Genomic DNA, 15,425 nt, shown 5'->3' on the forward strand with positions numbered 1-15,425 from the left:
CCCACATCAAAAGGCAAAGGTGCTTACAAACCTAAAAACTCAAGTTAGGATGGGTTTCAATGCTAGTGTACTCAGCTGACAGCTGGATTTTCCAAGAACTCAAGAGAGAATCAAAGTCACACTGTTATCAAATAGCTAGTGAAGCCATTTGTCACAGGCCACTAATAGAACCCAAAACTTCAGGAAGACTAAGAGAGGACCAGAGAATGTAAGTGGTGGGCATTGGATACATTTTATTACTGATCTAAGACTAAAGACTAAAGGATATAATGAGAAAGGTTAAAAAAATAAAAATGCAAGGGAATTTTTTTTTTTTGTCTAAATACAAATAGCAAAACTCCCACACCAAACCCACAAAAGCAGACAGTGGAGGAAGGAGAAGGTACACTTTCAAGCACAGGGAGAATAGGTGTTTTCCAGAACAAAAAAAGGAACAGAGGCCTAAGTAAGGAACAGGTGCTGGACTATTTTTAAAAGCTTTATGTCATAAATGCAACAGCCGAACAAACCACAAACATTTCCAAATAAAACAAATATCAGATAAAATATAAACTATAGTAAACCCACCAGAATGCTTCAACAGTTCAGAACCAGTCACATCAATATCACTTTCAGATTTGCTCACAAAACAGAGCCACAGGAGAGGCACAGCTAAGGTAAGGCTCTTCGGAAAGGCTTGGGATACAGAGCCAGAAATGCACCAGAGTGCTGACCAGATGCCTCAGCTGCTCCTACAGAGGACACAGATTCCATTCCCAGCACCTATGAGGCAGTTCACAATTGTCCGTAACTCCAGTTTCAGAAGATCTGACACCCTTTTCTGGCCTCCTTGGGCACCAAGCACATATGTGGTGAAGACATACACACAGGCTAAATACCTATATGTGTAAAGTAAAAAATAAAAAAAGATTTTTAAAAGGTGCTATAAAAAAACATATACCAGAAGTTTGAGACCAGACTGGTCTACCTAACTGAGTTCTAGGCCAGTCAGAGGTAAACAGTAAGATATTGTCTTAAAAATAAAACAACAAAACCAGCACACAACAGCTAACTCTGTTATATGTATCACAAACTGAAATAGCCCTGACATCCTGCAAAGGCTTCTCTAGCTCAATTCACCTGCAGGAGAATTGTGATGTTGGTTCTTTCCTAAAGGTCCTCACACTCTACCCCAGGGTGTCCCTTTCTTAACATCTCAAGAGAATAAAGATTTGGCAGAAACACAGTAAAGGCAAACACTTCCAAGGGGAAATATATGTCCTTGCTACTTATCTTCCCTGAGTCAGTCATAAAACCATCACAGTTTGTGGGGAGCTGGCTGACACAGGACGCATGGCCACTGGATGTCTGTGTGTTCTTTCTTATATAATACGCAGTCCCAACATAGGAAATGTACCCAGTTTAAAAACATGTACGTCCGCCGGACCCTGAAGGAAACAGACCGGATAAACAGTTCTCTGCACCCAAATCCCGTGGGAGGGAGAGCTAAACCTTCAGAGAGGCAGACAAGCCTGGGAAACCAGAAGAGACTGCTCCCTGCACACACATCTCAGACGCCAGAGGAAAAATCCAAAGACCATCTGGAACCCTGGTGCACTGAAACTCCCGGAAGGGGCGGCACAGGTCTTCCTGGTTGCTGCCGCTGCAGAGAGCCCGTGGGCAGCACCCCACGAGCGAACTTGAGCCTCGGGACCACAGGTAAGACCAACTTTTCTGCTGCAAGAAAGCTGCCTGGTGAGCTTGGGACACACGGAAGCAGAATTTCTCTAGGACCGGGCACGTTCTGTGTTTACCGGAAGTCCCACACCCGCGGATCCCGGCCGGCAGCAGCTCTCTGCTCCCAGACCCGGTGAGAGAGAGACCCAACCGCCTGGTCAGGTGGGCACTCCTGAGGCTGCAGAGCGGAAGAGACCACCAACACTGCTCACCCCTGCCCACATCCCTGGCCCAAGAGGAAACTGTATAAGGCCTCTGGGCTCCCGTGGGGGAGGGCCCAGGAGCGGCAGGACCCCTGCCTGAGACACCTCCAGAACCTGAAGGAAACAGACCGGATAAACAGTTCTCTGCACTCAAATCCCGTGGGAGGGAGAGCTAAACCTTCAGAGAGGCAGACAAGCCTGGGAAACCAGAAGAGACTGATCTCTGTACATACATCTCGGACGCCAGAGGAAAACACCAAAGGCCATCTGGAACCCTGGTGCACTGAAGCTCCCGGAAGAGGCGGCACAGGTATTCCTGGTTGCTGCCGCCGCAGAGAGCCCGTGGGCAGCACCCCACGAGCGAACTTGAGCCTCGGGACCACAGGTAAGACCAACTTTTCTGCTGCAAGAAAGCTGCCTGGTGAATTCAAGACACAGGCCCACAGGAACAGCTGAAGACCTGTAGAGAGGAAAAACTACACGCCCGAAAGCAGAACACTCTGTTCCCATAACTGGCTGAAAGAAAACAGGAAAACAGGTCTACAGCACTCCTGACACACAGGCTTATAGGACAGTCTAGCCACTGTCAGAAATAGCAGAACAAAGTAACACTAGAGATAATCTGATGGTGAGAGGCAAGCGCAGGAACCCAAGCAACAGAAACCAAGACTACTTGGCATCATCGGAGCCCAATTCTCCCACCAAAACAAACATGGAATATCCAAACACACCAGAAAAGCAAGATCTAGTTTCAAAATCCTATTTGATCATGATGCTGGAGGACTTCAAGAAAGATGTGAAGAACTCCCTTAGGAAAACATGAATAAACAAGTAGAAGCCTACAGAGAGGAATCGCAAAAATCCCTGAAAGAATTCCAGGAAAACACAATCAAACAGTTGAAGGAATTAAAAATGGAAATAGAAGCAATCAAGAAAGAACACATGGAAACAACCCTGGATATAGAAAACCAAAAGAAGAGACAAGGAGCTGTAGATACAAGCTTCACCAACAGAATACAAGAGATGGAAGAGAGAATCTCAGGAGCAGAAGATTCCATAGAAATCATTGACTCAACTGTCAAAGATAATGTAAAGCGGAAAAAGCTACTGGTCCAAAACATACAGGAAATCCAGGACTCAATGAGAAGATCAAACCTAAGGATAATAGGTATAGAAGAGAGTGAAGACTCCCAGCTCAAAGGACCAGTAAATATCTTCAACAAAATCATAGAAGAAAACTTCCCTAATCTAAAAAAAGAGATACCCATAGGCATACAAGAAGCCTACAGAACTCCAAATAGATTGGACCAGAAAAGAAACACCTCCCGTCACATAATAGTCAAAACACCAAACACACAAAATAAAGAAAGAATATTAAAAGCAGTAAGGGAAAAAGGTCAAGTAACATATAAAGGCAGACCTATCAGAATCACACCAGACTTCTCGCCAGAAACTATGAAGGCCAGAAGATCCTGGACTGATGTCATACAGACCCTAAGAGAACACAAATGCCAGCCCAGGTTACTGTATCCTGCAAAACTCTCAATTAACATAGATGGAGAAACCAAGATATTCCATGACAAAACCAAATTTACACAATATCTTTCTACAAATCCAGCACTACAAAGGATAATAAATGGTAAAGCCCAACATAAGGAGGCAAGCTATACCCTAGAAGAAGCAAGAAACTAATCGTCTTGGCAACAAAACAAAGAGAATGAAAGCACACAAACATAACCTCACATCCAAATATGAATATAACGGGAAGCAATAACCACTATTCCTTAATATCTCTCAACATCAATGGCCTCAACTCCCCAAAAAAAAAATAGATTAACAAACTGGATACGCAACGAGGACCCTGCATTCTGCTGCCTACAGGAAACACACCTCAGAGACAAAGACAGACACTACCTCAGAGTGAAAGGCTGGAAAACAACTTTCCAAGCAAATGGTCAGAAGAAGCAAGCTGGAGTAGCCATTCTAATATTAAATAAAATCAATTTTCAACTAAAAGTCATCAAAAAAGATAAGGAAGGACACTACATATTCATCAAAGGAAAAATCCACCAAGATGAACTCTCAATCCTAAATATCTATGCCCCAAATACAAGGGCACCTACGTATGTAAAAGAAACCTTACTAAAGCTCAAAACACACATTGGACCTCACACAATAATAGTGGGAGATTTCAACACCCCACTCTCATCAATGGACAGATCATGGAAACAGAAATTAAACAGAGATGTAGACAGACTAAGAGAAGTCATGAGCCAAATGGACCTAACGGATATTTATAGAACATTCTATCCTAAAGCAAAAGGATATACCTTCTTCTCAGCTCCTCATGGTACTTTCTCCAAAATTGACCATATAATTGGTCAAAAAACGGGCCTCAACAGGTACAGAAAGATAGAAATAATCCCATGCGTGCTATCGGACCACCACGGCCTAAAACTGGTCTTCAATAACAATCAAGGAAGAATGTCCACATATACTTGGAAATTGAACAATGCTCTCTACTCAATGATAACCTGGTCAAGGAAGAAATAAAGAAAGAAATTAAAAACTTTTTAGAATTTAATGAAAATGAAGGTACAACATACCCAAACTTATGGGACACAATGAAAGCTGTGCTAAGAGGAAAACTCATAGCGCTGAGTGCCTGCAGAAAGAAACAGGAAAGAGCATATGTCAGCAGCTTGACAGCACACCTAAAAGATCTAGAACAAAAAGAAGCAAATACACCCAGGAGGAGTAGAAGGCAGGAAATAATCAAACTCAGAGCTGAAATCAACCAAGTAGAAACAAAAAGGACCATAGAAAGAATCAACAGAACCAAAAGTTGGTTTTTTGAGAAAATCAACAAGATAGATAAACCCTTAGCCAGACTAACGAGAGGACACAGAGAGTGCGTCCAAATTAACAAAATCAGAAATGAAAAGGGAGACATAACAACAGATTCAGAGGAAATTCAAAAAATCATCAGATCTTACTACAAAAACCTATATTCAACAAAACTTGAAAATCTTCAGGAAATGGACAATTTCCTAGACAGATACCAGGTACCGAAGTTAAATCAGGAACAGATAAACCAGTTAAACAACCCCATAACTCCTAAGGAAATAGAAGCAGTCATTAAAGGTCTCCCAACCAAAAAGAGCCCAGGTCCAGACGGGTTTAGTGCAGAATTCTACCAAACCTTCATAGAAGACCTCATACCAATATTATCCAAACTATTCCACAAAATTGAAACAGATGGATCACTACCGAATACCTTCTACGAAGCCACAATTACTCTTATACCTAAACCACACAAAGACCCAACAAAGAAAGAGAACTTCAGACCAATTTCCCTTATGAATATCGATGCAAAAATACTCAACAAAATTCTGGCAAACCGAATCCAAGAGCACATCAAAACAATCATCCACCATGACCATGTAGGCTTCATCCCAGGCATGCAGGGATGGTTTAATATACGGAAAACCATCAACGTGATCCATTATATAAACAAACTGAAAGAACAAAACCACATGATCATTTCATTAGACGCTGAGAAAGCATTTGACAAAATTCAACACCCCTTCATGATAAAAGTCCTGGAGAGAATAGGAATTCAAGGCCCATACCTGAACATAGTAAAAGCCATATACAGCAAACCAGTTGCTAACATTAAACTAAATGGAGAGAAACTCGAAGCAATCCCACTAAAATCAGGGACTAGACAAGGCTGCCCACTCTCTCCCTACTTATTCAATATAGTTCTTGAAGTTCTAGCCAGAGCAATCAGACAACAAAAGGAGGTCAAGGGGATACAGATCGGAAAAGAAGAAGTCAAAATATCACTGTTTGCAGATGATATGATAGTGTATTTAAGTGATCCCAAAAGTTCCACCAGAGAACTACTAAAGCTGATAAACAACTTCAGCAAAGTGGCTGGGTATAAAATTAACTCAAATAAATCAGTAGCCTTCCTCTACACAAAAGAGAAACAAGCCGAGAAAGAAATTAGGGAAACGACACCCTTCATAATAGACCCAAATAATATAAAGTACCTCGGTGTGACTTTAACCAAGCAAGTAAAAGATCTGTACAATAAGAACTACAAGACACTGAAGAAGGAAATTGAAGAAGACCTCAGAAGATGGAAAGATCTCCCATGCTCATGTATTGGCAGGATTAATATAGTAAAAATGGCCATTTTACCAAAAGCAATCTACAGATTCAATGCAATCCCCATCAAAATACCAATCCAATTCTTCAAAGAGTTAGACAGAACAATTTGCAAATTCATCTGGAATAACAAAAAACCCAGGATAGCTAAAGCTATCCTCAACAATAAAAGGACTTCAGGGGGAATCACTATCCCTGAACTCAAGCAGTATTACAGAGCAATAGTGATAAAAACTGCATGGTATTGGTACAGAGACAGACAGATAGACCAATGGAATAGAATTGAAGACCCAGAAATGAACCCATACACCTATGGTCACTTGATTTTTGACAAAGGAGCCAAAACCATCCAATGGAAAAAAGATAGCATTTTCAGCAAATGGTGCTGGTTCAACTGGAGGTCAACATGTAGAAGAATGCAGATCGATCCATGCTTATCACCCTGTACAAAGCTTAAGTCCAAGTGGATCAAGGACCTCCACATCAAACCAGACACACTCAAACTAATAGAAGAAAAACTAGGGAAGCATCTGGAACACATGGGCACTGGAAAAAATTTCCTAAACAAAACACCAATGGCTTATGCTCTAAGATCAAGAATCGACAAATGGGATCTCATAAAACTACAAAGCTTCTGTAAGGCAAAGGACAAGGTGGTTAGGACAAAACGGCAACCAACAGATTGGGAAAAGATCTTTACCAATCCTACAACAGATAGAGGCCTTATATCCAAAATATACAAAGAACTCAAGAAGTTAGACCGCAGGGAAACAAATAACCCTATTAAAAAATGGGGTTCAGAGCTAAACAAACAATTCACAGCTGAGGAATGCCGAATGGCTGAGAAACACCTAAAGAAATGTTCAACATCTTTAGTCATAAGGGAAATGCAAATCAAAACAACCCTGAGATTTCACCTCACACCAGTGAGAATGGCTAAGATCAAAAACTCAGGGGACAACAGATGCTGGCGAGGATGTGGAGGAAGAGGAACACTCCTCCATTGTTGGTGGGATTGCAAACTGGTACAACCATTCTGGAAATCAGTCTGGAGAATCCTCAGAAAATTGGACATTGAACTGCCTGAGGATCCAGCTATACCTCTCTTGGGCATATAACCAAAAGATGCCCCAACATATAAAAAAGACCGTGCTCCACTATGTTCATTGCAGCCTTATTTATAATAGCCAAAAGCTGGAAAGAACCCAGATGCCCTTCAACAGAGGAATGGATACAGAAAATGTGGTACATCTACACAATGGAATATTACTCAGCTATCAAAAACAACGACTTTATGAAATTCGTAGGCAAATGGTTGGAACTGGAAAACATCATCCTGAGTGAGCTAACCCAATCACAGAAAGACATACATGGTATGCACTCATTGATAAGTGGCTATTAGCCCAAATGCTTGAATTACCCTAGATGCCTAGAGCAAATGAAACTCAAGACGGATGATCAAAATGTGAATGCTTCACTCCTTCTTTAAAAGGGGAACAAGAATACCCTTGGCAGGGAAGAGAGAGGCAAAGATTAAAACAGAGACTGAAGGAACACCCATTCAGAGTTTGCCCCACATGTGGCCCATACATATATAGCCACCCAATTAGACAAGATGGATGAAGCAAAGAAGTGCAGACTGACAGGAGCCGGATGTAGATCGCTCCTAAGAGACACAGCCAGAATACAGCAAATACAGAGGCGAATGCCAGCAGCAAACCACTGAACTGAGAATAGGACCCCCGTTGAAGGAATCAGAGAAAGAACTGGAAGAGCTTGAAGGGGCTCGAGACCCCATATGTACAACAATGCCAAACAACCAGAGCTTCCAGGGACTAAACCACTACCTAAAGACTATACATGGACTGACCCTGGACTCTGACCTCATAGGTAGCAATGCATATCCTAGTAAGAGCACCAGTGGAAGGGGAAGCCCTGGGTCCTGCTAAGACTGAACCCCCAGTGAACTAGACTGGTGGGGGGAGGGCGGCAATGAGGGGAGGGTTGGGAGGGGAACACCCATAAGGAAGGGGGGGGGATGTTTGCCCGGATACCGGGAAAGGGAATAACACTTGAAATGTATATAAGAAATACTCAAGTTAATAAAAAAAAAATATAGAAAAAAAATAAATAAAAAAAAAAAAACTTGTACGTGTACCTTAGTATTCTGGAATGGACAAGGTAGAATTTGGACTCAAAAGCATCATGTAAGATAAAATAAGCTCATTCTATAATGCTAAACATAAAGATCGTAATGGAATTCTATTAACTGAATAAAGCAATAGTCGCCTTCTTAAAGCTGAAATACAGGAGACCCACAGAAATACACAAAGGCGAGACATTAACATACTTCTCTCAGTCCAAAGCATATCAAATAAATGAGACACAAAAGGCCTAGTCCTCATTACATAGTCAGGAGTTAGATATTATAAATCTCTACCAAACTGAGAAGCAAGCACCCGCATTCATAAGACCATTCATGAGCACTGTAACATATTAGGCAGCAGAGAAAGCAGAGAAATCACTATTGGCTTTCTAATCATAAAGAAATAAAACAGAAATTTTAAAAAAAAGTTTCTTTTGTCGAGAGGGATGCCCCCAACAACTCCTAGATCAAAGAGCAAACAGACTTAAGATCAAAGCACTATGCAACAGGCCCTACATCACACAGTTAAAGCAGTTTAAGAATTCACACCTAGGGGTTGGGGATTTAGCTCAGTGGTAGAGCGCTTGCCTAGGAAGAGCAAGGCCCTGGGTTCGGTCCCCAGCTCCGGAAAAAAAAGAACGGGAAAAAAAAAAAAAGAATTCACACCTAAATCAGATTCATATACGCCAAACTGAGACAGCAAATTAATACTTCCTGCAAAAAAAAAAAAAGCCAGAGGGAAAAATAAATGATAAAGAAAATCAAAAAGCAATAAAGGCAGAAACAGAAATAAGGTAAAAGGTATGCAAAGAGGAGAAGAGATGAGGAGAATAAAGGATCAAAAAAAAATGAAGGGAGAAGAAGGAGGAAATCAAATACAAAAATAAGTATCAAGAAGCAAAATATTATTTATATATCATCGAAAAAGAACACTTTTAGAAATTAAAAAAGATACTGGCATAATTCTGCAAGTCAATTTTTAAAATTTAGATTAAATGAATAATTTTCTGAGAAAATATAATTTACTAAAATTAGTACAAATAGCATACTTAAATATTCCAAATTAAATACACACACACAAAAAAACCCCAATGTTAAGGAAAGAACTTATTCACCAGGCTAGGGAGATGCTCTGTTGGGAATGGCCATCAGCCTTGTGCCAGGTTCAGTAAGATATATACTCTTTCTCAAGAGAATAAGGCAAAATGTGTTAAGAGGAGGGGCATATGTCATTTTCCTCTGGCTCCTGGATTTGTGCACATACACCAAACACGCTAAAAACAAACCAAGAAAAGAAATGAAACACATATGTACAAACCCAACAGTTTCACTATAAGCGCAGCTACACAACCTGTAAGAAACCATAGGAAAGAAAACACCTAAACTCTTTTTCTGAGGCACCTATAACATCAACATTTCAACCTGATAAAGGCGATAAACAAAGAATCATAAGTAAAATAATTCTAAATAAACTGTGAAAAACCAGGTTCCAATAGAGCTTGTTTAAACAAACAAACAAAACAAAACAAAACAAAACAAAACAAAAACCGAGCACAGTCTGTTATCCTAACTCTGGGAGGCTCAAGCAGGCAGACTGATCACAAATTTAAGACCAGCCTGGGCTACAGTGAGACCCTCAAAGCAACTCGGAGGAGCTTATGCCAAGCATGCAAGGACAGTTCAACAGGAACCCACCCACTAATCAAGGTATTGGTAATCTGAAGGAGAAAAATAATTTTTATCTCCACAGATATTAATAAGGCTTTTCAAATAAAATAATAACCCATGATGAAAAACAGCCAGTAAAACAGGAGCTCCCTACCAGGCGAAATAGGCCTTAATTCAAACAATATTGACTAATTATATATAAGTTTTTTGTTTTGATAAGTTCTACTTGAAAACAGAAAAGTTAACATTCTAAAATTCTAATTCCAACCTTCAGCTTCCTGTGAACTGTGTGAGCTGCTGAAACTTTTCTGAATGTAATGCTGACTTATCACCAAATCAGATGAACACAGTTCTGAAGGCCTAACTGTACAAAGGCTGCTATGACTAGGATGATACTATGATGTGGTGACATAGACACTCTCAGTTTACCCCATATTTCAAAAAAAAAAAAAAAGTCAGTTGGATGCCTTAGTTAGTTTTTATTGCTGTGTAATAAAAAAGCAACTTGAGACTGGCTTATATGGCCCAGGTCCTAGTTCAGTGATGGAAGCCAAGGCTGGAACCAGGAGGCAGAACCCATGGAAGAATACTGCTTACTGGCTTGCTCTTCACGGCCTGTTCAGCCCACTTTCATATATATAACGAAGGACAGAGCACTGTGGCTGTACCCTCCCACTCTGCATTAATCATTAAATCAAGAAAATGCCTACAGGCCCATCTAGGGAGACATTTTCTCAACTGCCATTCATCTTCCCAGATATCTCTAGCTTGGGTCAAGTTGACATAAACAGTCAACCAGGACAGGGTAATTGGGTAATGTTACTTATGATCTCGTGAATAATTCTTGGAAACAAGAAATACTTGAAAAAAATCAGAAGTGCAAAATCCCAGAATTATAGATTTAAATGGCTGTATTTATTATTTCTCTATATACAATTATCCATATCTTAGTTCCTACACTATAAGAAATATACACAAATATTCTTCTGGGTTTTACACTATAACTTTGAAAGTAACTGAGTCGACATTCACTGTCTTGTTTTTGAGACAGGCTCACATGAAACTCAAGATCCTGCTGCTTCAGCCTCTAGATTGCTGGGATTACAGGCATGGATGACCACATTAATGATTTTTGTTGTTGTTGCTTTTTTCTTTTTTCTTTTCTTTTTGGTTTGTTTGTTTGTTTTTTGTTTTATTTTTGAGACGTTTCTCTACCTAGTCGCTGCTGTCCAGGGACTCACTGTATATACCAAGCTGGCCTTGAACTCACACAGACCTACCTGCCTCTGCCTCCCTAATGCTGCTATTTAAGGTGTGTGCCACCACATCCAGGTGATTAATGACTTTAAGAAAAAAAAAACTGAATCTACATTTAAGTGTTAATCATAACTGAGAAAGATGTAAATGCTCTCTCTCAAAGCTATCACCTGACTGTGCTAAACATGGAAACAGTCTTCGCTGAAATAAAAACAGGGGAACAATATGGATATAGTCTACAGTATCTAAGAAATATCTGAATCTTCACAAATAGATATTAAGTAGATCCATGCTTAGTTGCAGTAACCCAAAAGGATCCTTCATTAAATTTACACTGAGACTACCTCTTTTATTAGCCTTGAGATTGAGGAACATTGCAAAGAAACCATCAGGGAGCTGAGAATATAGCTCAGTGGCAGGATAAATGTTTGCCTAACAATGTACAAGGCCTGGGGGTACATCCCCAGCACTGCAAACAAACAAACAAACAAACAAACAAACGAAGGAAGGAAGATCAGAAACATTTTCCTATCATTCCCTAGTATAGCTATCTTCAATGTGCACTGTTCAAGTTCTCCCAGCAAGAACATTTTGGAGGTCTTGGCACTTTGAGAACATCCTACTGTTGGTTTGACCAGCTTAAGATCACTCTAGCAGTTCGTTGAGATGCTAAATTAAACTTCGAAATTAACTACAAGTTTCCACAGCTCTGCTCTGACCATGCAGTAAGTGAAATTGTGACTTTGTCAGTGGTGGCTCTACACTGTGCTCTTCAGAAAAAGTGAGAATTAGTTTGACTGCACAGCTACAAAGAAAACAAACAAAACCAAAACCAAAAAATTTACTCTTTATCTGGGAATAAGACAGAAAACCAAACGGAAGTAACATTGGTTGCAGGCAAGTCTGCAGCCTTTCAAACTGTTGTCTTGTCGGGAGGGCTGCAAGAGGCCTTGCTGGAAATACGTACTGATGTGTCCCCCAACCTCCAACTACCAGGCTGGAAAAACATCCACTAGACCCACTCTTGTGAATTTCCACGCATATTCCCATCTAAAGCAACAACAGAAAGGCAGAGTTATGTAAGAATACTGAGGCCATAGTATTATCACAAAAGCAGTGTTTGAGATACGGGAGATGAAGTCAAGCAATGCTTTAATCTGCAGTTAGGAGATTAACAGTCGGTGACGTGAAACATCTGCAATAAGCCAAATGCCTTTTCAAATGTCTGACACATCCTCAAATCATCACCTGTCCGGCTCTTAAACAGGAGCTTTGGTGAGACCCGTCATTGTAATTGCCTGCTAACGTGAGAGTCTCACATGGGGATCGCTGACACTACCTTAAATGAAGGACAGAACCAAAGAGAGGCAGGCGGGGCAGGTCAACGTGAAAGGTGATGACAGATGCTCGCAAGGTCACACCCATAGAACCTTAAACATCTAGAGCTGATACAAAAACCATTATCTTCCCATTGTAGCCAAAAGAAAAATAGGTTGAGTTTGGGGTTTCAAATACTTATAATGAATCTCATGAAGCTCGTCATATTCTTCTCCTATGCTTTTCAGGACCAATTATCACTGGAAACCTCCCGGTCTTCATAGTACAAAGGACACTTGACCTGGCTAAAACTCTTAAGATATTCATTCATTAAAGCTACCGACCACACTTTTGGCTCTGACATCCTGCAAAACTCAATCCACCTGCCCTTCTGTTTCCTTGACAAGAGGGGTATGCAGCTTGATGAATGTGTGGATAATCATCCCACAGTCATTTCCAAAATCCATAGGTCTAAGCATTTTATAAACTCACTGATTATTAATCATGAGTTAACATTGGATTACAGCAGAAGAAACTGAGGCCCAGAGAAGCAAAGCTAACCTGTTCCAGGTCCCAAACCCCACGATAACAACCTGAACTGCGGCTTCTAAGTGATTACACAAACTGAGTGCGGATGGAAAATGAGTCTTCCTATGTGACCAGCCACTGACAGCCAAAAAGATGTTTCTTCAGAAATAAAGATTCCTCAAAATCCTTTTCAATGAGTGTCTCAAGAGTTGACCTAGTTTCCTCAAAACAATGTTCCTCTTGACCAAAATAAATGTCCATAACTGGCTCGAGGAACCACATCCTGATTTGAGATGTGTATTAACATCGTCTCCTCAGATGAGCTACTCTGCCATTCAATTTCACATTCACTGAATGAATCCTGTGTGTTTTGCGACTCACAGACAAGAACTAGTCTTTGCCACCTGCAATGCTCCTTGTCTCTTTTAAAAGGGACACCGTGTCTATAAGTTACACCTACAGCACCAAGCTTCATATTACATGAGAAATTTAAGACCTAGCAGTGACAAATGCCCTTAGAGGTCTCCAAGGATGGTCTCCTCCTCTATCTTGGCAGACCATGGTACCATAAACTGTACCAAAGTGACCCTAAGCATTTCCTGGAGATGGAAGCATAATGGGGTTCAATTAAATTATTATACAATAATTAATAATAATATAACTAGTAGTCAAATAAATGAAGTAAAAATAAAAGTCAAAGGTCATTGGGTGTGTTTTCAGAACTTAGTGTCTAAACTGAATTCAGACAGGAACTGTATATCACAATGCAGCAGTTAAGTATGTACCACTTGTCCTTCTCGATAATTAAAAATCTGTTCTTGGTACAGATCTTTCACTTTCAAATGGGGGGAAAAAACAGGCACACGTAATTTCTACCACTGTCATAAACAGCTGAATCATTCGCATAATCAACAGCCCAGAATTCTTCCACAAGCTCTCAGTGCAGGTTCTGAATTTTGAAAGCTCAGAAGGTAAACCCTTCCCTAGCACGGTATATAAGAACTATACAAAATCACGGGATTCCCAAGGGATACTGACTTTAAACAGGAGCAGTGTTACACACAATTCATCAAACGGGAGGCCAGAACTACGGATACAAGTCACTCTGGCAAATGAAAAACACACCAAGAAGGAAATGATTTCAAGGCCCTTGAGCCAAGACCAGCGGACAAGTGCCCGGGATATAGGGGCGCAGACTTCACGCTCCCCATGAGCCTCCGGCAGATGCCAAGGTTCAAGCTGAATTCCAGAACCTCACAGTCCTGGTTTCCCCGGGTGATTTACTGCCCCGACTAGGGGAAATGAATGAATCTGGTCCACCAGGAGGGGTGGCATCCTCGATAGGGCAGCTCAGCGCGGACGCTGGCGCCAGCGCCGGACCGTTGGAGACTCAAGGGGCATGGGGGACCACAGAGATCTCGGAGGACGCGTAGGTGTTTTGGGTTGTTTAAGGGTGCTTGGGGATTGAGAGCTAGGGGTTCTCCGAGCGTGGGTGAGGGGTGCCCAAGGCCTGAGTATCCCCAAAAGGTTTTGGGGCTTGCAGTGTGTGCAGACTAAAGGGACCCCCCCAGACACGGCCCAAGGGATGCGATGAGGCCCTGGGTGCTACGGGACGGAAAACAGCGTGGGCCACTGGGAATCCTGGTACCCTAAGCAACTGCGCGGGGTACTCTGCAGCGGCAGCGGGCTGGGCAAGGGATCGGGCACCAAGACCCCTAAGGGCAAGACCTCTGGTGCTCACCCGAACAACCCTCGGAGGAAGGAGTGGGAAGCCTTCACTCGCTTCTCGGCCTCCGCCATAAGCTGGACCGCTTCTCGTTCTTTCCCTGCGTTGTCCATGTCACCGGCTGCAGCTAAAGCCTCCTCTGCTGACTTGCGAGGCTCCCGGGACGACTTAGTCCTCCCTCTAGCAGGTGCCAATACGCAGGCGCGACGCGAGTGGCCTTCCGGGATCTGTAGTCCTACGCTCCACCTTAACGGCGGCTGTGTCAGAGACCACAACTACAATTCCCAGAAGGCTGCTGGACAGGGCCGGGCGGGAGCTCGTCGGGGGGGGGGGACCCCGAATTCTCTTGGACTCCTAGGAGGAGGGAGAAGGGGCGTGGCCTTCTAGAGGGGTATTGGGCAAAGGTGAACTTCAAGGTTCTAGGGAATGTAAATTGTGAGAGAGAGGAGAGAGGGAGGAAGAGAGGGAAGGAGAAAGAGGGAGGGGGAGGGGAGAGAGAGAGAGAGAGAGAGAGAGAGAGAGAGAGAGAGAGAGAGAGAGAGAGAGAGAGAGAGAGAGAGAGAGAGAGAGAGAGAGAGAGAGAGAGACACTCTACAAGCAATACTGCAAAACGGAATCTAATGCAGCAATTCAGTGCAACCACCTCCCAACTCTCCCAGAAAAGGAGCAACAGCTGGCTGAAAGAGCT

At 42.0% G+C, this 15,425-nt stretch overlaps 1 protein-coding gene across 1 annotated transcript in view; it reads right to left on the reverse strand.

The window, feature by feature from the left end:
• Positions 1 to 14,905, reverse strand: part of Napb (NSF attachment protein beta) — a 47,025-nt gene extending 32,120 nt beyond the window's left edge. The window contains exon 1 of the mRNA NM_001191966.2: positions 14,753 to 14,905. Coding sequence (NP_001178895.1) covers positions 14,753 to 14,850 — 98 coding nt within the window. The 5' untranslated portion in view covers positions 14,851 to 14,905. The remainder of the gene's footprint in view (positions 1 to 14,752) is intronic.
• Positions 14,906 to 15,425: the final 520 nt, after the last annotated feature.

Source organism: Rattus norvegicus, chromosome 3 (assembly GCF_036323735.1).
Source record: "Rattus norvegicus strain BN/NHsdMcwi chromosome 3, GRCr8, whole genome shotgun sequence".
Taxonomy (NCBI): Eukaryota; Metazoa; Chordata; class Mammalia; order Rodentia; family Muridae; genus Rattus; species Rattus norvegicus.